The following is a 20,105-nucleotide window of genomic DNA, read 5'->3' as shown; positions in this document are numbered from 1 at the left end:
GGCCCTTTTATGAAGGAGGGAAGAGACACATGCCCCCGCCCCCCGCGCCCCGGGCAGGGATCCAGGCGGAGAAGCGGCTGGGAAAGTAAATGTCTGCTTAAAATAGCGCCTGGGAAGGGGGCGCGCCGCTCCCCCCACGCCGCCCGCCCGGGAGCACCGGCGGCCGCGGCGAGAGAGGGGGGGGCGGCCGGGAGGCAGGTTTGCTCGCCCCGGGGATGAAGCGGGGAGAGTTAGAACAAGGAGGAAAAGCAGAGCCGTCCCCCAGGCGACAGGGCACGTCCCGCCCAGCCCACTGACACTTTTAAAGTGAATTTCCAGAGCTGCTTTGGGGTAGTAAGAAAGCTTCACTAGTAGTTGTTCCCGTCTCTCTCCCCAACAACAAACTCCATCTCCCAGTTTGACAGCTGGTGGCATAATTTAGCGTACGTTTGGAAAAGAAAGGTGAGAGCCCACCCTCGGACAGCTGCAGACCCATTAGGAGCAGTGACAGCCCACCTTGCTTCGAACACTCCATCACCAAATAGAGATAGCAGAGCAGACAAGGAATGAAACTCCAGGTAACAGCCTAACCCAAGCCCTCACTTCTTTCAGCCACACCTGTCCCATCTCCTGCAGACGCTGTCTGTCACAGCAAGACCACGAAGTGTGACCTTCTCTGACTGCCACGGAGAAGCTCTGGGAGCTGTGGGGTGAGACCATGCTATCAGCAGGCCATGCTCTGCCCTTCCAGGGGAGCACCCAAGGCCCACACTGAGCTCTGGGGCAAAGCTGCCACAGACAAGAGTGTCAGACTCACATAACACAGTTTTACAACTTGGACAACCTCGTCAGTGTTTCTAGGCAGAGGTATAGAAAAAAAACCATACAATATGTAACTGCAAGAAAAGGTAAGTATGTATATACAGCACATAAACCCCAAAATACCTGCAGGTGCAGGTGAGAAGAACCAACTGCTCACTGTAAAAGCTAATTACAAAAGGCTTCGCTGTTATTCAACGACAGAAAGGAATGGGCACTTCTGTAAGGGGCTCCAACACAACTCAGAAGTGCCACTTAGCAAAACCAGACCCCTAAAGCTTTTTTTTTAAAAAAAAAAAAAAAAAACAAACCCTCAGATTTTGAAATTGGCCCAAACTGAATTTTTTTTTTGTTTTAAAAAAAGTTAAGCGTTTAGACAACTCAGGCATGCTTGCAAGGTTCTTGTTGCATGATTAAAGGCTGGAAATTCATATTTTCTCAAAGTAAAACCAGAGGGTTTTGCTTTGTGGTTTCTGGGTAGACCACAGCATCATAAAACGCCTTGTAGTAACAGAAGAGAAGGCAGTAGGTTGCTACTACCCATGATCTATTTCATGGTGTTCCAGGATTTACCAGCCCAAATATGTTGTAACTGCCCTAAGAGAATGCCAAGTTCAAGACCACATAATTATTTACTTAGCAACTTCTAATTACATAGCACAGTTGTGAGCTGACAGTACACTTTGTTTAAACGTTAATAACTTAGGCAGATGTTGGCACTTAAGAGCTTTAGTTGACCACTAACATACCCAGACGCTCGAACTTCAGAACGCACTAACACTGTGTGTACACTAGGGCACCGCCCAGAGCGGGTCTTATTTCTTCATTTTGGCAGAAAAAGTCACATTTTCACCCAAAAGGCTGAGGCGGTGGCGGAGCCCCCTGCACCCAGCCTGCCCGCACCCGGCCGGGGGGGGACCTCTAGTGGCCCAGCACTGCTCGCCTCCCCACCCAGTCTGCACCAGTCCACACCGCCTCCCTGCCCAGTCTGCACCAGTTCTCATCTTTCTACTCTTTTTTAAAAAAAAAAAAATTACATCCTAGATTTCAATCCTTTCTCTAACGCGGTACTGAGCACTTGACGCTGCCATCCTAAACCCTGCAGGTGCAGGTCTGTGGTGACTTATGAAAGAAACGGTAAAAAGCAGTGGGGCCCTCAAGGGCATTCTCAACCCCACAACAGTGCTGTGGCTGCTGCCTGTGAGCATCTGGGAACACTAAAAAATAATTGAGAAGGTCATTCTGCACTTTGCAGCCCAGTATTGCAGAGAACAGTCACCAAACAATTGCCTTGAACTCAGAACACAGGTGGAAGAAACATAGCTGTTTAAGAGTAGGGAAATGGAAGGGAGACAAGGGATCCAAGTGCACTCTGCAAGAGGTAGATGACACTTCAGAACTGGCAAAACAGGTAAATTTGTATGGCCACTTACTTCTAAGATACAAGGTAATTGCCACAGGAATGACCAAAAAAACCCCAAGAGTAACACCAAAGGATTGTGCAGGGAAACATTTTGTCTCCACTTCTTCTCCAGACCTTTCAGATCAGGAAAGTTTGGGTGCTGCAAATACTAAAGACACACTTAACAGAACTCATCTCTTCCTCAACAGACCATATTATTTGATGGTATGCTCCTTCACTATATGCATATTTATAAAAGACAGATTGTGCTGATGCACACAAAGTATGGCAAGCTGGCTGTTGCTGAGTAGTAAACTTCAGGAAGAATGTAAAGCTGGACAAGTAATCTAAAGTGAAACTGGTTTAGTAAAAAGACTGGAGGGGAGAAGAAAGAAAACATAGTGCTCCAGATTGCCCTACTGTGCAGCTAACAACTGTTCACTCAAGTCTGTGGGTCTTAATATTTGTAGGGGTATACCTGGTGTTACAGAGCAGGCTGAACAAAGCTGAAAAAGCCCCCAAAAACGCCAGAGTGCATGAATTAAGATCAATGAAGTGAGCAAATGCTGTTTCAGTCTTCATAAAAAACACACTGAACAGAGTCCATCATCTCATTTTCCTTTGGTTAACTGAAGAAGCAATCCCCCTGAAGAAAGCAGGGTATTTCTCCTGGTGTAGACAAGTCTCTAAGGCTTTTTAGGCATTCAACAAAAAGTTACTCTCCCTTTACATTTTCCACTAACCAATACTACAAAGATGAGAATAAACTTTTGAAACAATCTTGCTTTGATCATCCAAGTTTCTTTTCTCATCAGGCAGCCTTGCAAGCAAATGTTATGTTAACCTTAGAGCATCTGACTACATTAACATCATCAAAGATAGGGCAGGAGGGTGCCTGTTCAGCCAACCAGAAATAAAGACTCTTTAGGCACAAAGAAATAACAATGCCTCCAACCCAAAAAAAGACAACTCTGTCTCCTGAATTGGCCTAGAGGGGTAATAGTACCAGGAGGATAGGAGATGGTCACTCCTTTATGAAATAAAATCACCAGTGTCAACCACCTGAGATCAAAGCAATTTCAAACAAGCTGAATTACACCAAGTTTCTCACAATAAGAGCTCTAATCACCAATCAATCTAGAGACTTTTCCAACAAACTGAAACAGGAGGACTTGGAAAATAAAGTAGAATTTCCCAAGCATTAGGTCTCTTAAGTATAGACAAGTACACTCTAAACATGCTGACTGTGTTTACTTCATTATCCATTCCAACCTTAAACTATAATGCTTAAGCTAAACTGTCCAGCTTAAATAATGAACATTAGCTAAGATGCAAAAAAGTGTTTTTATTGCAAGCACAGTGAGCAGGGAGTAGGTTGCATCTCAAATGCCTGTGATGGAGGGCAGATTTAAACCATCCACTCTTCTCTTTCTAGTTCTCATTGCTGTCAGGTGTACATCATTTCTGCCATATGAGACATTTTCTTTGGAATATACAAATAATATTCCATGTATCCCGAAAGATCTTCAATAGTCACATCATCCACAAAGGCCCTGGCTTGCTCAGAGCAAGAGCGTGGAGAACTTGAGGGAGTTCTTGATGGCAAAGTCTGGGAGTGATCCTCAGAAACTGTTGTTCTATCAGGTGCCAACGGGAGGGTGTTCTGTAAGCCAGAGAATTTGTACACTTCCATATCTTGCCATAGTTTACACTGACAGGCTCCACCTGAACATGCACATGGCTTACTCCTGTTCAGCCTGGCCATAGATTCGAAGTCAGAAAGCTCCGTAGTCTTTAGGCTGGCTTTGGACACTAGAGGAACAGCAGCCGGAGAGGTGTCCTGTCTGTTCTCTGACGCTGACTGCGTAACAGAAGCTCCCAAAGACTCAACATCAGCTCCCCTCTGGCCAACATCAGCAGCAATACTGCACTGTTCATCTGCACAAGCTTCCTTTGGGATGTGCATGCCAAACCCACTGCTGTCGTCCTGGGCATCAATTTGGCCCTTGTGCACTAGCTGGCTACACGTGGAATGAGATTTTGTGCTGCAATGGATAAACTTCGGAGGATGAAGAATCGGAGACTTGGAACGCCTGCGACGCTGCGTTCTCACAACTCCTCTTGAAGGCTTCTTCGTAGACCTACCAGGGGAAGATACAAAAGGTAATGAAGATTCACTAAAAGACTTATTGCTGGAATACAAGTAACACTGAATGAAATCTCTGCTGCATATATATGGCATGCAAGAGCTTTAAGGCTCAGAGTACTTGCTCAGGGTATTCTGCTATCTTGGAATTTTACTTTATTCTAGACAAGCAGCTGTACAAAAGGAACACCTAAAAAATGAAACTAAAAGTGCATGCTTTTAAGGTTAGAAAATGAGTAAAGCATGTGAGACCTGACAATGTAACCTCTAAGGAAAGGACAAAGCACAAGAAGACAGCACAAAACTAATGAATCAAGAGCAAGGAGTGGTTCTTCTTCAGTAGATGAGCATGAAGTTCTATTTAGACACTCCAGAAACTGATTCTTTAGTTTAATATAGTTCCCAAGGCACAGTGACAGCTTCTGCAGTGTCGAACAATGATTCAAAGAGATGCATCCATGACTGTCCAATTCAAAATCTGCAGTTCATGTTTATATTAAAAAACATCTATAATGTTTAGCAACCCATAGCTGAACAGCATTTCCTTTCACTTCACTTAATTGTAAAGAAGAACAGTAGTCACATATGAACAGGAAACAGTGGTGTAGAGTATTTTAAGTACTCCTTAATAAAGAAAACTTGGATCCTTTATTTAGGGTTGCAGCTACTAGAAACCTTGTCTACTTAAAATTCCCTTTCAACGCAGTGTCATTTGAGGTAGTCTGACAATCCCAAGTTTCTCTTACCCATGCCAGGTTTCCTTAGAAGTACATGCAATTTTAGATTTGGTTTCATCTACCACTGTTCTAACCAGTGCTCTTGGACTTGTCCCTTCACCCACAGAGAGAGAAGCAGTAGATCTGTGAAAGACAGAATGAAAAGTTAACAGCCTAGACTGGTTAGCATTATGAATATGAAAAACTTAGGAACCTTCTTTCCTAGAAAAGATTGCTCCAAATCATTTACAATATGTCTTAAAAGACTGCCCACAAAGAAGACCCAAATCAGGAAGATAGTGTTTACACATTCCTATCTCAAAAGTTTGTAAACCAGACTCTTTCACCAAACATGATGCCATCCAGCAACTGGACTGCAAATCTGAACTCCACACGTCAATGACAAAGCACACACAGTGCCTAAATTTCAGTTTCCTGGGAGAGGGGAGGGGAAAAACACCATCACTGAAGAAACACGTCTCTTTTTCCAGAGACAAATAAGCCATTCTTTCCTAAAAATAAATGTTCTTTGGACATAAATAGACTTTGTTTAACTGAAGAACACTTAAGCCTCTGACTAGGACAACATAAGCTAAAACTCTTCATACTATGGCAAATTCAATCACTGAGCAAGAGAGTTGTGCCAGATCTTCAACTTCTATTCAAGCTAGGGACCTTAGAAGATTTACTAATTTTTCTGGTGCTATAAATTCACCCCAAACTCCCATTTTCAAGGAGATGTAATAATCTCAAGAACAATTTTTCCAAGTTGTGACTTCACATATTACACTAGAATTCACAAGGAAATTATTTTCCAAATCCTGTATTAGACTAGTTTGTAAGCAGGGCGAATTCCCTGAAAAGTGGAAGCAAGTTGCCACACTCAGATATAATATAGGGTTAACTGATATTTAATAAAGTCTAAACTATTAGTCAAACATCTACTATTTTCCATTTAAAGGACAATGAACACAGAGCAGAAAATTGAAGGCCAACAGAAAAACTCAAAAGTAATTAAATATGCCTGATTGGGGGGTGGAACTAGAGATACTGAAGAAATAAAGAGGCATTTGCATGGTGATTAATTTCTAATGAATTTAATTACTTAAATGAAAGATAAGTTTAGAAGCCCATCTACTCATGATCTAAATTCTATGGTAATTCTAGTTATTGATATTTACATACTGCCTCACCTACACTTTCATTTCAGTTACCAGCATAATTGCATCACCAACAAGAGCTTCCTGAACCAGTACTATATAAATGTAATGATGCACATTTGTCAGCAGAAAAAAAAATTATATAGAAACCTTTTTAAAAAAAAAAAAAAACAGATAAAAATGATCATCACCAACAGAGGACACACGCTGCTTCTGTTCTGCTACCTAGGACAGGGAGGGTAAGTGCCCCACAAACAAGACAGCACAAAAGGCATTCTTTCTCATTTAGTGATTTTGGTTAGAAATAGGAAACTTGTGACAGAAATGAAAATAGTTTGTGTGGGAATCATGCACCGAATCTAATGCTCTCCTTTATTGACATGGAAAGAACGTTTCTCTCCTGGGAAAAGATGGGAGTTTATTCTCATGACAGGCCTTCAGAGCCATGACAATATGCTGACTTCAGTAGCAGAGGTCTAGTGCTATGGACATAACCTCTGGCAGCCAGATTCATGCCAAAATTAATTTCAAGCATATTGTCAGCTGCTGGCCATCGCTAGGTTTGTTTCAAGCCTGTTGGGAGCTAACAGCAATCAAACAAATTACAGTTCCTTGAGAAGTGCAGTTTACAGTTGTTGACTTTATTCAGTTTAACTAGAATGAAGGCTTTCAGTGCCTAACTTTTTGCAATTACCTAATTTCTTCAAATTCAACAGCAAGGGTGTTCCCTTCAAGTCCATCTGTAATATGTTAACTCCATACCTCCTGGGGGTGTTACTTACCCAGCTGTGTCAACTCTTAGCTTTTTGAATGCTGTCTGCAGGCTTTCCTCTTCTCCTTCCTTAGCTTCCGTTTTCATTATTGGGATAGCCAGAAGGTGACGGAGTTACCATGTACTGCTACAAGCAGAAAAAACACATCAATGTAAGAACCTTGTTAAAAACATTAGTTGCCCAGCAGCACTGTAATACATGAAAATAAACTCAAAATAGCACACAAAGCTGAGGTCATTCTAGTAGAACATTTTTCAAAGTTGGTTCAGAGCAAGTTTTATGATACCAAACAGCCTCTTGTACAACTACATAGGTGAATCAGCAATTTAAACTAAAATCTGGTGTCAATAGCATCTTGCACATCCATTACTGTCTAGACACTCTATTTGTCTTATAGTGTTACCAGAGTAATTGCAGAAGAGGTGAAAGGCAAAAAGGACCACCACCATAGAAAGAGTTGTCTTTCTACAACTGCTATTCCAAATCTTAGGACTTGATGTTACATATATACTTTAAAAATCCCAAATCAGCAGATTTTTCTTAAAAGATAGTTTTAAGCTAAACATATTTTTTTGAACTTGTGTCTAGATCTCAGCAAGACTTACACAATCCTATCAGAACATCGTATTTTGATTGTAAAAAGCCACTGAAATTTTCTGGTATCAGGTCTTGAAGAAGTACAAATGCAAATAAGAATATAAACAGCAAATAGTAAGCCTTGTTTTAAATAAAAAAGGAATTGATAAAACCTGGCTGATGTATTTTTTTTTAAATCTACCCTGGCCATCATTTAATCTAGCTACAAAGGAATCTCAAATCTTTAGAATTTGATGCTCTTCAGTGCCTAACAGTTCTGCAATCACGTGCACATCCTACCCCAGCCATGCTTCCACTAAAATACTCAATAAAGGTTCGCTTCCTTAGTGCAGGCTTTGCTTTTGCTGAGCAGAAACCACATTTCCATTGTTGGAAGTTTACCTGGCTGATTAGCCTGCTTCATTTAATGCTTTTGATTTGACTGCTTCTGGAAAAACAGGGCCATTTGGTGTTGGTGCCATTACTGCCTGAGCCTTCGACCACACTGTATGGGTTTTAATGAGATCACCTTCTCAGTCTTTTTTTTTTTTTTAAATTACAAGGTTGTCATACTTGACAACATTCTACAACGAGATTGGTTTAGTAGACAAGGGGAGAGCAGTGGATATTTTCTACCTGGACTTCAGTAAAGCTTTTGATACGGTCTCCCACAAGACCCTCACAGAGAAGGTGATGAAGCACAGGCTGGATTAGTCAGTAAAGTGGACTGAAAAGCGGCTGAATGGCTGGGCCCAGCGGGTGGTGATCAGTGGCACAAAGTCTAGTTAGAGCTCAGTAACTAGCAGTGTACCTCGGGGGTCAATACTGTGTCCAGTCCTGTTTAACACCTTCATTAATGATCTGGATGATGCAGCAGAGAGCACCTTCAAGAAGTCTGCTGACACCAAACCAGGATGAGTGGCTGATACACCAGAGGGACCTTGACAGGCTGGAGAGCGGGGCCAACAGGAACCTCATGAACTTCAACAAGGGGAAGTGCAGAGCCCTGCCCCTGGGGAGGAACAAGCCCATGTGCCAGCACAGCTTTGCAGGAAAGGCCCTAGGGGTCCTGGGGGACACCATGATGGACACGAGCCAGCAATGTGCCCCTGTGGCAAAGGGACTGTTGGTATCCCTGGCTTCAGGTCGAGGGAGCTGATCCTTTCCTCTCTTCAGCACTGATGAGGCCGCAGCTGGAGTGCTGTGTCCAGCACTGGGCTCCTCGCTGCAAGAGGGACACTGACATGCTGGAGAGAATCCAGTGAAGGGTCACTAAGATGATGAAGGCACTGCAGCATCTCTCCTATGAGGAAAGGCTGTGAGAGCTGGGACTGTTCAGCCAAGAGAAGAAAAGGCTCAGGAGTGATCTCATCAATGTATATAAATACCTGAAGCATGGACGGAGCCAGGCTCTTCTCAGTGCTGCCCAGGGACGGGACCAGAGGCCATGGGCACATACTGAAACACAGGAGGTGCTGTCCGGGCATAAGGAAACACTCCTTCACTGTGAGGGTGACTGAGCACCAGCACAGGCTGCCCAGGGAGGCTGTGGAGTCTCCCCCCTTGGAGATATTCAAAAGCTGCCTTGACATGGTCCTGGGCAACTGGCTTGGGGTGGCACTCCTTGAGCAGGGGTGGGGAGTGGACCTTCAGGGATCCCTGCCAACCTCAACCATTCTGTGATTCTCTATGGTCCTGAAGCTCTAAGAATCCATTACAAAGGTAACTATCCAAACCCAGCAAATGATAACAGGTCCTGTAACCAAAACATGCTTATACAGAGCACTAACTACCTAATAATACAGCAATAATGCCTACCTTAGTACTACTTTTACCAACTAAGCACCAGCTTTTCTGTAGCATAGAAAAGGTCTCGGTGAAGAGAGGAGTACTCTGAACCTCCGCAGCTCAGTTATGCAGATATAGAGCAGTAATTTCTGCTCCCTCACAACCTCATTCCAGTTGGAGGCGGCAGCTCTCCCTGCTGTTGTTCCAGCTGCTCTCTCTGCTATGATTTCATCTGGATGCCCTGTATTGCAGACAGCTACTATGACACACGCAGAAGGATAATGCATCATAACAACTTCAAGGCACACGCTGTCCAGTGAGTCAGACCGCAAATAAACATGAGAGGAGGAAGCCAGTGCAGAGACTGACAACGTGATGCTCATCTGAGCAAGTTGTTATTTTATATACTCTCTTGGTTAAATACTACTGCTCTGGTGAAACATATGGTCCCCACCTCCATAAGATTTTTCTTGACCCAAAAAGAAGATTCTTTAAAATTCAGCTAACAATCATTTAAAAAAAAAAAAAAAAACCACCAAAAACCAAACACCTGTATTATAAAACCTTAACAAGAAAATGAGAGTAGAGTTTTTAAATCACTGTACCTTATTCAAAAAATACTACTGTTTTTAGACTAAATATTTTATCACGCTAGCCATCACAACTGACACTGTAAACCCTCAAAAGATGCAGAATTTATTCTGATAAAAACCCGTTCTGTGATAACTACATAGAAGATTAAGCATTTTAGACAAAGCAGCCAACTAGCACCGACACTAAGAAAAAAATGAATTACTGTGAAAAACAACCAAAGTTTTACATTGTGTCAAACACCACATTGAAATTTATGTTCTTTATCTCCCAGGAAAACACATATCCGCCCTTTCCCATTTAATTTTCAGCTATTTCCCAGCAACATGGGACTACAAACGTAGCTTGGAGTACTGCAAGCCATCCACCGCTACTCGTGAAGCCAGGATGGGACAGTGCACAAGCACATCCATCTGGGTGCAGAGGGATTAAGAGATCCAAGGCGCTCAGGGCCAAGGCGCTCGGCAGCGCTGCGGCCACATCGAGCAGGGACGCGGGGGAACCGCGGGGCAGCGCACGGCCAGAGGGACAAGCGGCACCGGCGGTTCCCTGCCCGCCCACAGCCGGCTGCCGCCCGGGACCGCCTGCCGAACGCTTCAGGGGCTTTCACGCCCCCCGTGCTTACCCGCCCTCAGCCCCGGGGAGCCCCCAGGCCCAGCGGCACCGACTTTCTACCCCGTAGCCCCTCGGGGGGGGCCAGCGACACCCCGACCCCACAGCCCCAGGCGAGCCCTGGCACCGGCGCTCGGCCCCGACCCTCGGTGGGGCGCAGCCGGCGGCGGGGGGTGACTCAGCACAACGCCCGCGCCCCTCCGGGGCTTCCCCGGAGCCCTCTACTCCCGCGAGGGGACCGGGGGTGGATCCCGCCGCCGGGACGCGACGGCCCCACCGGCATTAACGACCGGCGGAGAGCAGAGGGGCCCGCACAGGGGAAGGCGCCCCGCCGCCCGCACTCACCGCGCTCGCCCGAGGGCCCGGCCCAGACCGGACCCCGCCGCCTCCCGCCGGGCCGCGCCGCCCAGGCAAGCCCCGCCCCCTCCCCCGGAAGCAACGGTGGCCGGGCGGGGGCGTGGCCAGCGCCGCTCGCGCACGCGCGCGGGGCGGGGCGGGGCCGCGCGGGCTCGGCGAGCAGCGCGCCCGCGCATGCGCGTGCCCGCGGGCGGTGACCTCACTTCCTGTTGTTGCTGGGCGTCCCCCTTCCCCCGTTGCCCCCCTCCCGTTGCCCCGGGAGCGCGAGCCCGGGAGGTGGCGGTGAGTGACGGCGAGTGGCGGCCCGGGGCGTCCGGCCGCCCCCACCCACCGGGGCACCCGCGCGGCGCCGGCGGAGGGGCGGCCGCGGGCCCGGGGAGCGGGGAGAGGCGCGGCGGGGCGAGAGGGGCCTCCGCGGGCCTTCCCGGCGGGGCGAGGCCCCGGCGGAGCTGGCGGAGCCGTGACAGGGCGCGCGTGGCGTGGGGCCGCGGCTCTCGGAGCTCGAGCGTTGCGCTGCCCGCGGCTTCAGAGCCTCCTGGCGGCCATGGGCCCGCGGGGGACGCGGCGGCTGCGTAGCCCTGCTGCAGGTCTGGCGGCCGATGCTTTCCCCGCGCGGTGCGGTGTCACTGGGTGGCGGTGCCCCGCTGTCCCCCGCTCTTCTGCCGGTGTCGTGCTCGCGGCTCGCGTTGAAGTTACGCTGGTTGCCAGTTTGTTGTATTGTCTGTTTGCCCAGTGGAAAAAAAGGCGCTTCGTTATTTCTGACACAGGCTGTGCCTGTGCTGAGAGACGCAGAGTTTGGAGCTCACGGCGAAAAGTCTTGGGCCAGTCTGAGCAGAACGCCCTGAGATTGCCCGCAGAAGAACGAGCATCCCTTACTCGTGTCATTTCAGTTTTGTAGAGACGTTGTGCGTTCAGACCTCAACATCAGATCCTAATTTTTGTATTTCAGCTTACTCTGTATGGCACGGTTGGTTACACACTGAGAGCCCATCAATGGACTTGGAAGCTAAAGATGAAGAGGAAGAGAGTCTGCAGACAGCTTTCAAAAAGCTGAGAGTGGATGCAGCAGGGTAAGTGAGCAACAAAAAAGACCATGGTATTTGATGGGGTTTTATTACATGTTTGCATTTGGTTTATATTACTTTGAATCTGAAAACAAATGTGATTTGGTGAAAGGCTTCTTACTCGCCAAGAGGAGACAACTGCATCACTTCACATGAAATGAAGTCATTATAACTGTATAATAAGCAAAGCAGTACCTTATTACTGACTAATTTTGACACAATATCCAACTGAAATTACACAGTGACAGTATGAAAACATGAAATGACTTGCCCAAAGCAGTGAACCACGTCTTAACTGCTGTGGTAGCCAAAGTCCCTTTGTGTGATACAGAACTTGTTTCTCCATTCATGTAAATGGTACCATCTTCAGCCTCATTATTAGCCTTTACGGTGGTGCACGAAGATTTGCTTGTAAAGCATCTGAAGGACAGCACTGTCACTTCATAGCATGCTGAAGAACCCAGTCTCACTCACTGGAAATCGTCAGGCTAAATATGAGCACTGATCATTTCTCATTTCAGAGGATTTTGTAGAGTAAAATGCCTGCAGATATTCTTATCCTAAAAGCTTATTCCATAACACACTGGTTATACTGAAATATGTAGTATAAGCATATTCCTTGAAAGTAAGAGTTAATAAAATTATGCAGTCTGACACTTTGTGAGATGGTTTACTTGAAGTCTTTTGGGAATTCACAGACACACGAGAAGGCTTCATACTGATAATTAATGTTACCTTATGAATTCATCTCCATAGCCATTGATACTGCGAACTCATGACTTGCTCTGCATGTTAAGATATGTTTTGCTTTGTTACTTGTTTCCTCTACTTCAGGAGTTTTTCTATTAAATGTGGAAAAAAACCAGCTGTTCTCATGACAGGGAACTATGCTTATTAAAGCATCCCACTTTTGATGTATTACCAGTGACAGACTGTGTGGAATTCTGGTTGATTCCTGATGATATCCTCTTAGGCATAAAAAGATCTTGTTTCGCAGGCATGTGTTTTGAACAGCTCAAGTCTTGTGACTAATCCCTTAAGATCAACTTTGGGCAGAGTACTTGGACTCTTCTGCTAGAATTTCAGCCTCGTTTCTTATGATTTCCTATCCCATGTTCCAAATCACACATACAGCCATCATAAATACAGATTTGTGCGCTGAGGAATTTATATTTGTTGTTTGGACCTCCAGGGACAGATATTTTTTTCATTCAATGTTTATCTGGGAAATTTAATGAGAAATAGAGTAGTAATTTGTCCTTGTCTTTTGTACCTCATCTGTTTCTCCACTGGCTCCTCAGCCTGCTGCTACGGGTTCCTGACTTTGCATTTTAAATGAGTAAGAGTCTATCTTTAACAACTATTGTCCAACAAGAACGTTGGGAAGCTGAGTTTACATTCCTTTAATGTGTCATTTTGGTACAAATAGGGCATGACATCAGCCTCTGGGTATTTTGGCCTCCTTTCATTTCATCTCACCTATCTTTAGACACTTGTGCTGAGGTCAATATAGTAAGAGCAGTTAGATGAATCTCTAATATCCTGTTTCTAACCACTGACTGTAGTCAAAGCTTCAAACTTAAATGTCTTAGCTAAGCATCTAAAGCAAATAGGCTGAAGCTAGACCTCTGAAGCGGTATGTTCAGGCACTGCTGTAACGTGGCATTTCCCTTTTCACTCAGATGTATTGCAGCTCTGTCCGTGGGCGATGGGACGATTCTCAGAACACCAATACGAGCAGCCATGGATGGAGCCAAGCAACAGGCTGTCTGCTCAAAGGAAGCGTGGCATGGGTAAAACATACCATTCACTGTGCTGTGCATGTGTTTCTGGTTTGAGACGTTTAACACTTGTACTCTTTCCAATGAAAGTTGTCATTAGTTGCTTCAATGTATCTTTTCTCTCCTTTCTATTATAAAACTTTACCATAACTGTTTGATATGATGTTTTCTGAGGGGACTTCATCAAAGACTTTAAAAACAACATTGCCTCTCAGAGAGGGTAGCTAAAACTTTCTTTTCCACTAATTTCCTCAGAGGTGATTTTCTTCAAGTCTTTATGTCTTTGCAACGCTTTCTCACATCGTTCTTGGGTTATTTTATTTCTGAATTGAAATACCTTGATATTCAGTGCGATCCTGCCAGCAGTTCCAGCTGGTATCCAGATTTTGCCCTACAGTTCTGTTTGGGATGACAATGTCTTATTTGGTTAACACATAAGATTTGAGGGGAAGTACCTTTAAATAAGGGCTGATTGTGTGTGTCTTTCCTTTGGGGGAGCCCCAGTTTCTTCAGACTCCTCCACTGTTCCTATTAGAGACTGTAGGTGACCAGTCACCTGATTTTTCTAAGCAGAACTAGAAAAATGAAAACCTTCTAAAACGTTTTTAGCCACATTTTAGAGCTTATTGAGCTGTGATGTAGATTCTGGTTACCTACTTGCTCACCTGTTATAACCCTGCAGGTGTGCAAGAAAGCCTTCCAGAGGGTCGGCAAGAGTCCCACGTCGCAGACGCTCCAAGTCTCCCGTCCTGCATCCTCCCAAGTTTACATATTGCAACATGAAAGCCAACAACCAGCTGAAACACAAAACGCAGGCAGACACGTCAAAGAGTAGTATCAGTTCAGACATTTTTGTTACAGCAGAACACGGTACGAAGGACAGGCACGATTCTCACTTCGAGACCAGTGATGACAGAACTGAACCTTTGGAAGCTTTCACTGCTGAAGAGCCTTTGGAGAAGTCAAGAGAGAATTACCCAACTCTCTCCTCATCCTTTGAAACTAACTTGCATTCTAGCCAAACCTCAGATTTCCAGTCCTTATCCATGCTTAGCAACGGCAAGCAGTGCCCTTGTACGGACAAGAAATGCCAGTGCAAGCAGTGGCGAACCATGGAAGTGTACTCTTTTTCTGGCTTACGGAGCGTCCTGTCAGAATGCGAAAAGGCAGTCCTAGGAGTCCATGCCCAGTCTCTTCAGAATAGATCCCCTTGTGGGACAGCCTCAACAGGTTCTCCTAGGTCTTGTTCTGAGCAAGCTCGAGCCTTTGTGGATGACGTGACTATTGAAGATCTTTCTGGATACATGGAATACTACTTATATATTCCCAAGAAAATGTCTCACATGGCAGAAATGATGTATACTTGAGTGAAAGCAATAGAGAATCCTGAAACAGTGTGGTAATGGTTGGATTAAATGCCTTGTCAGTGCCATGTTTTCACTGTTGTGTGTTTGATCAATTGTTTCTTCGCCTCATACAGTTTAGTTTTCTAATAAAATGAAAAATGGAATATAGTTTCTGAGCTTAGTTCTAAAAACAATGCACTAAAGTCTCTGAATACCTTAACAAAAAAGCACTGTAGATCAAATTCCCTTTGTTTTTTTGTTTGTGCTGTGGATATTCAAGCTCTGTATGCTGTTTTCACTAAGTTTTGGAAAAGAAAAATAAGCGCCTTTTAAGTTTTTTCTGAAATTTTGCAGTGTTTGGAAGGTTCATTCTTAATGAGTCCTAGTAGTTAGAGAAGTGTTTCATAGCTACAGCTCTATCCTCCTCATCCTGCTCTAGAGAGAAGAATGAGAAGGCATTCAGTATTTTGGATAGGAGGAATCTCCTTTCCTTTGAACACTATCTGGCTTTTTTTTGTTTGGATTAAATTGTGAATACATCCTCCTCACAGATTTGTTGGGAGGTCCAGAATGTGCGGGTGTGTGCTTGGACCCTTTCATAATCTAACTAGCTCACTCTTAAGCAGTTCTATTTTTCTGCAGATAAGTGAAGCTCTTAGAAGCAAAAATATATTTTGTTATTTGTGCTTTACAGATGGAATAATTTAGCGGGGACTGAAGCAGGCTAACAGTTTTTTTGGGCCATGCTGTCTTGGAAGGGGAGCTTGTGGAGCCATCTATACAGATTGTTCTGAGTATGTTTGATACACAAAGCAGCGTGGAAATAGGGTAAACAAGAAGTGTGTATCTTACAGGCTTTGTGGTGTAGAGCTATAACATTCCTTCTGATTGAAAATATTGAAATAAAAAATTTTGTTGCTGAGACTTGCATTAATAAATGTTTGTCAAAACCCAGCAAATTAAAGACTGAATAATTTGACTTACACTCATCTCCCCTCAAGACCTTTTTTTTTTTTAAAAAAAACCCCAGAAGTCTGCTTTCAGGGTCAGCTGTGCACAAATGCTAAATAACCATGTTTGAGTAAAATACTGCAACTTTTACTTACGTGCTTAAAAATTAGTGGCCAGCAAGCCAACAAGTCACAAGCAATTGTGTAAAAATAGATGATAGCAGATGCAGACAGCTGGTCTTGCATTCTGTGCTAGAGAAGTCTCAGACATTCTAGATGCTAATCGCTGTCAGTAGAATAAAATCTAATAAAATCATCCCTCAAATTTACACTAATAATCCAGGAAATTCATATTTAAAGTTCAAATAAATCCAAGTAAGTTAACAAGAATACAATTTGCCCTTAAGTGTTAAGCAGTTATTTAGCATGTGGTATTGGCTTATACTCTCAAATTAAATTTAACTAATTTGTAAATTTTCTAAGGTTGATACTTTACTGTCCACTTCACCTTCCTCCCAGCATTATCCTGCATACATACACAGTTTTGGTTTTCTTCACTTTCCCTTCATTCTCCCTACAGTAAATCCGGTATAATACCTACTTAGCTTTTAAATGTTTGGTAGTAGTTATCTTTGCTGTTTGGTGCTTTTCAAAGGCTATTTCTGCTTCAGCAAAGCATGCCTGCTCATGTTTCTGTTCATGTTTTGGCTTTGTGCCCTCTAAAATAGTTTGAAAATTTTGTTGCTAGTTGCTGGTATTTCTCCCTTGAACCATTACCCTGCCTCTCGGTGAGCGCTGACCTGGAGTCCGCGTGTAGGAGGCTGGGGCACAGATCTTTTAACATGTACAAATACAGTTATTTAAAACCTGGAGCCCTACGAAGGGGCACAGCAAGGCTGTTTTCCCCAGAAATGTGGCGTGGCAGCCTGGCTCAAGGTCACCTCCGTGTGGTTGTTTCTGCTGTGAAGCACAGTCCTCCTCCTTAATAAAGTGAGTACAAACCCCTGGAAGGGTCTAGACCTTGGAGCTGGTGTTACATAGTGATCGGCGACGTTGGAAGAGCACAAGGCCATTTTTCAGCTGTGGAGCAGGACAACGTGCAGCAGATCTGTGACCAAGGAGAGTGGGAGAATTGAGGAAATCGTGGAGGTTAAACTAGTCCAAGATACACCCTGAAGTTTAGGGCTGAGAAGTGAATTCAGATTGCCAGAAGGCCAGCTGGGAGAGAAGAGTCTGAGAGCAGTTCCTATGCAGGACAGAAGCAACTAGTGCTGAGGGGAGAAGGGAAAAACAAGTTCTGTATTTTGCCTGACTTCCCATTTGTGCTACTGTTTAAGCATGTCTAGTGCGACCTGCAGCAGAGGAAGCGCAGATAGTTTCAGTCAAGAACCCAAAGTATCTGACATAGCAAAATACTGAAACGTTGCTGCTGACATTCACACTGCTCAAACCACCCCTTCTGGGTGAAATGACGAGCTCTAAGAGAGGCCCCAAGCCCAAACTCAGTTTCTTTCAAACCCTTCCCCGTTCAGCTCACCACTTCACTCCTGCCAGTGACTCACTCAGTGACTCCTGCTTGCTGCCTGCTTGAAACCTCCAGCTTCACTAGCAAACAGCATCTTCTCTGGGAATGCCTGCGCAGCACAATTAGCTTGATTGATGAGCATCAGTGCTCAGCCTCCGAGGTGGCCCAGTACAAGCAGTGCTGAGCACAGCCCTGCCAGCCATACTGCTCCCAGCCTGCTGCTGTACCTGCACCAACAAGCCTGGGGAGTTGTTTTCTGTCCCTGGGTGCTCTAGGATGTGTTCCCAGTCAATCTACAGAAGAATAGGTCTAAAATATTCAAAGAAAGCACTGGTGGGCTTGCAGCACTCCCAGATCCCACCTCTCTACTTCCTATCTCAGCAGATCCAGGCTGGGGTTTTTTTCAGTGGCTTCCTCAATCCCCCCTCCCCAGCACTTTACAAGTTACTTGCCTGTCTAGTTTCAGGACTAGTTCAACCAAAGCAGGATGCAAAAGGGCACCCTGGATCAGTGACATTTATTTCTCACCTTATAAAAGCCAAACCGAGTCCTAGCTAAGCTTTACATTGGCAGACGCTGAATCAGGCCACCCGGAAAAAATCAATGGAGCTGATTCTACAGGCAGATTTCCACCCGTTCCTGCTAAAACAGGGAAGGTACTTCTGTGCCTGCAAAGTCCCGTGACCAACTCTGGCTGCCTGCTCTCTCCCCTCTGTAATGTTTGCATCAGCCTGAGATGAGTCACCCCAGATCGTACATTTCTGAACCACCAGCACCCACAATCTTGCCCCGATGGCACCTGCCAGGGCTCTGCCAATGCCACCAGGTCCAGCCACACAGCAGCCCATGGGGCAGCCCAGCATCCACCCCTTTCACTGGCAGGAAGATTGGGAACAAGAGCTGGGAATGACCTCAAGGTCACACAAGGTCAGGGCACCCCTAAAAGGGGCTGGCACCAATCCTGCCCCTCAGGCCTTGCTCACTTTGGCAAGACAAAACCCAGCTAAATAAATAAGTGCTTTCAGAGGCACCACGTACCTGCAGGACCAAGAGGGATGAAGCAACGACATTTTTTTATTCCCAACAGTGCAGCATTAATTTATCACAAAATATGCCACTAGATGGGGCTTTCTGGACAGCAATCCACAGGAGAGAAATGCTTCAGCTTGGTCAAACCGCTCCACTCCTTTCCTAAACCCAAAGGTGAAGGGAACCCCAAAAGATGCTTCCTGGGCAGTGAGCCTCAGAGTGAGCAGGAGGGGAAGCTGCAGAGCAGAGGGCAGGACAGGACCCGGCAATGGACCAGCTCTTTGTTCAAAGCCCAACCTGCTCCCAGATTGCAGCAGCAGGGGCCACTGCCCCGACTTTGCAGCCCCAAACTAAAGGGTGTCCCCGAGGCCAGCACGGGGTCTCTGACAGCACTTGGGAAGCCCTGGGCTGGGGAGGGAGGATGGTTTTGGGGGCTGCTGCCTATGGGGGAGAAGGCAGGGAGGAGGCAGGGCAGGGCATAGCGCTTCCCAGCCTCACCCCTCCTGCACATCCTCGGGAGCAGGACATCACGACACCAAAGGATTCATTTTCACTTCACAGTTCCCAGAAAATCGTTCCTTTCACTATATTCATGCAGCCAGGTGCCTGTTTGGCCACACTCCCTCCCTGTGCTCTTGGGCAAAATGTGACTCAGTTTCCCCACTTGAACCAGCTCTCCCAAACCTTGCCCTGTTTTCAACCTCATCAGGTCCAGCATGGATGAAGATGAAGAGTAACACATGGAGGAGCTGCACCTGCGCCCAGAGCCTTCTGCCAGCCCAGAGATGCGAGCTGGCTCCCTGCGCCTGCAGAGTCCTCACCTCCACCCTCTCCTGAACCTGCCCCTGACACCCGTAACTAGGCTGGTTTTACCCCTCCCAGCACTGGCAGCTAGTCCCATGTGTGGGAAATTATCTCTGGACTGCCGGATTGTTGAAGATGGAGTGTGATGAAGCCAAGTGTCATTAAACACAGGCCCAGATGTCCAGGTCACTGTGTCCAGAAAGGTGCCAGCTGCCTACATGCACTTGCCTGCAGACCTCTGGGTGATGCTCATAGTGCCCAGAGAGCAGCAGCTCCAGAAGCCCCAGCACTCTCCAAGCAGCAATTGCGACACAGCTTGCTAATTCTGTAAATAACCCCCAATCATGCCTGCTTTGGTGTAGGAGGGCTCGTCTGGTTTGGCCTGGCACCCCGAGGCTCTGGTAAGCAGCGAGGACTCTGGGGCTCTACCCCGGTACAGGCTACATAAAATCCATTAGGCAGTAATTAATCTGTGCTCTCCAAAAATCACTGAATACCTTTAAAGAGCCATTGCTGCTTCTTTCCATGAAGGTTGCAAGGCAGGTGAGACACCTGCTAGACATTTTAAAGCCAGTATCCATCAATGTAGCTATTTATTACATATCTGCTGTATCTAAACCAGTCAAAAAAAATCTTAGTCTCTGCTGCAAAATATTCCTAAAGAGCCGCAGGGGCTGGAGCTGCCCC

At 45.8% G+C, this 20,105-nt stretch overlaps 2 protein-coding genes across 3 annotated transcripts; one reads left to right on the top strand and one right to left on the bottom strand.

Annotated features, from left to right (window-relative positions):
* Positions 1-3,525: 3,525 nt before the first annotated feature.
* On the bottom strand, positions 3,526-10,994 carry LOC141966924 (oxidative stress-responsive serine-rich protein 1-like). 2 transcript variants are annotated; one of them, XM_074920181.1, is made up of 4 exons: positions 10,908-10,994; positions 7,005-7,121; positions 5,093-5,206; positions 3,526-4,341 (listed from the first exon to the last, which is right to left on the bottom strand). In XM_074920181.1, the coding sequence occupies exons 2-4, from the start codon at positions 7,079-7,081 to the stop codon at positions 3,648-3,650; spliced, it is 885 nt and encodes a 294-aa protein (XP_074776282.1). In that variant the 5' UTR covers positions 7,082-7,121; positions 10,908-10,994; the 3' UTR covers positions 3,526-3,647. The 2 variants fall into 2 exon arrangements, with proteins under 2 accessions (XP_074776282.1, XP_074776283.1); XM_074920182.1 differs by having other exon boundaries at positions 7,005-7,118; positions 10,908-10,969.
* Positions 10,995-11,085: 91 nt separating this feature from the next.
* Positions 11,086-15,196, top strand: LOC141966850 (oxidative stress-responsive serine-rich protein 1-like). Its single transcript, XM_074920029.1, has 4 exons — positions 11,086-11,201; positions 11,869-11,989; positions 13,666-13,776; positions 14,447-15,196. Exons 2-4 carry the CDS (start codon positions 11,913-11,915, stop codon positions 15,129-15,131), a joined length of 873 nt encoding a protein of 290 aa, XP_074776130.1. The 5' UTR covers positions 11,086-11,201; positions 11,869-11,912; the 3' UTR covers positions 15,132-15,196.
* Positions 15,197-20,105: the final 4,909 nt, after the last annotated feature.

The sequence above is a fragment of the Athene noctua genome, chromosome 16 (assembly GCF_965140245.1).
Source record: "Athene noctua chromosome 16, bAthNoc1.hap1.1, whole genome shotgun sequence".
Lineage (NCBI taxonomy): Eukaryota > Metazoa > Chordata > Aves > Strigiformes > Strigidae > Athene > Athene noctua.
The sequence above is the reverse complement of the archived record's forward strand: the minus strand, read 5'-3'. Positions and strand labels throughout refer to the sequence as shown.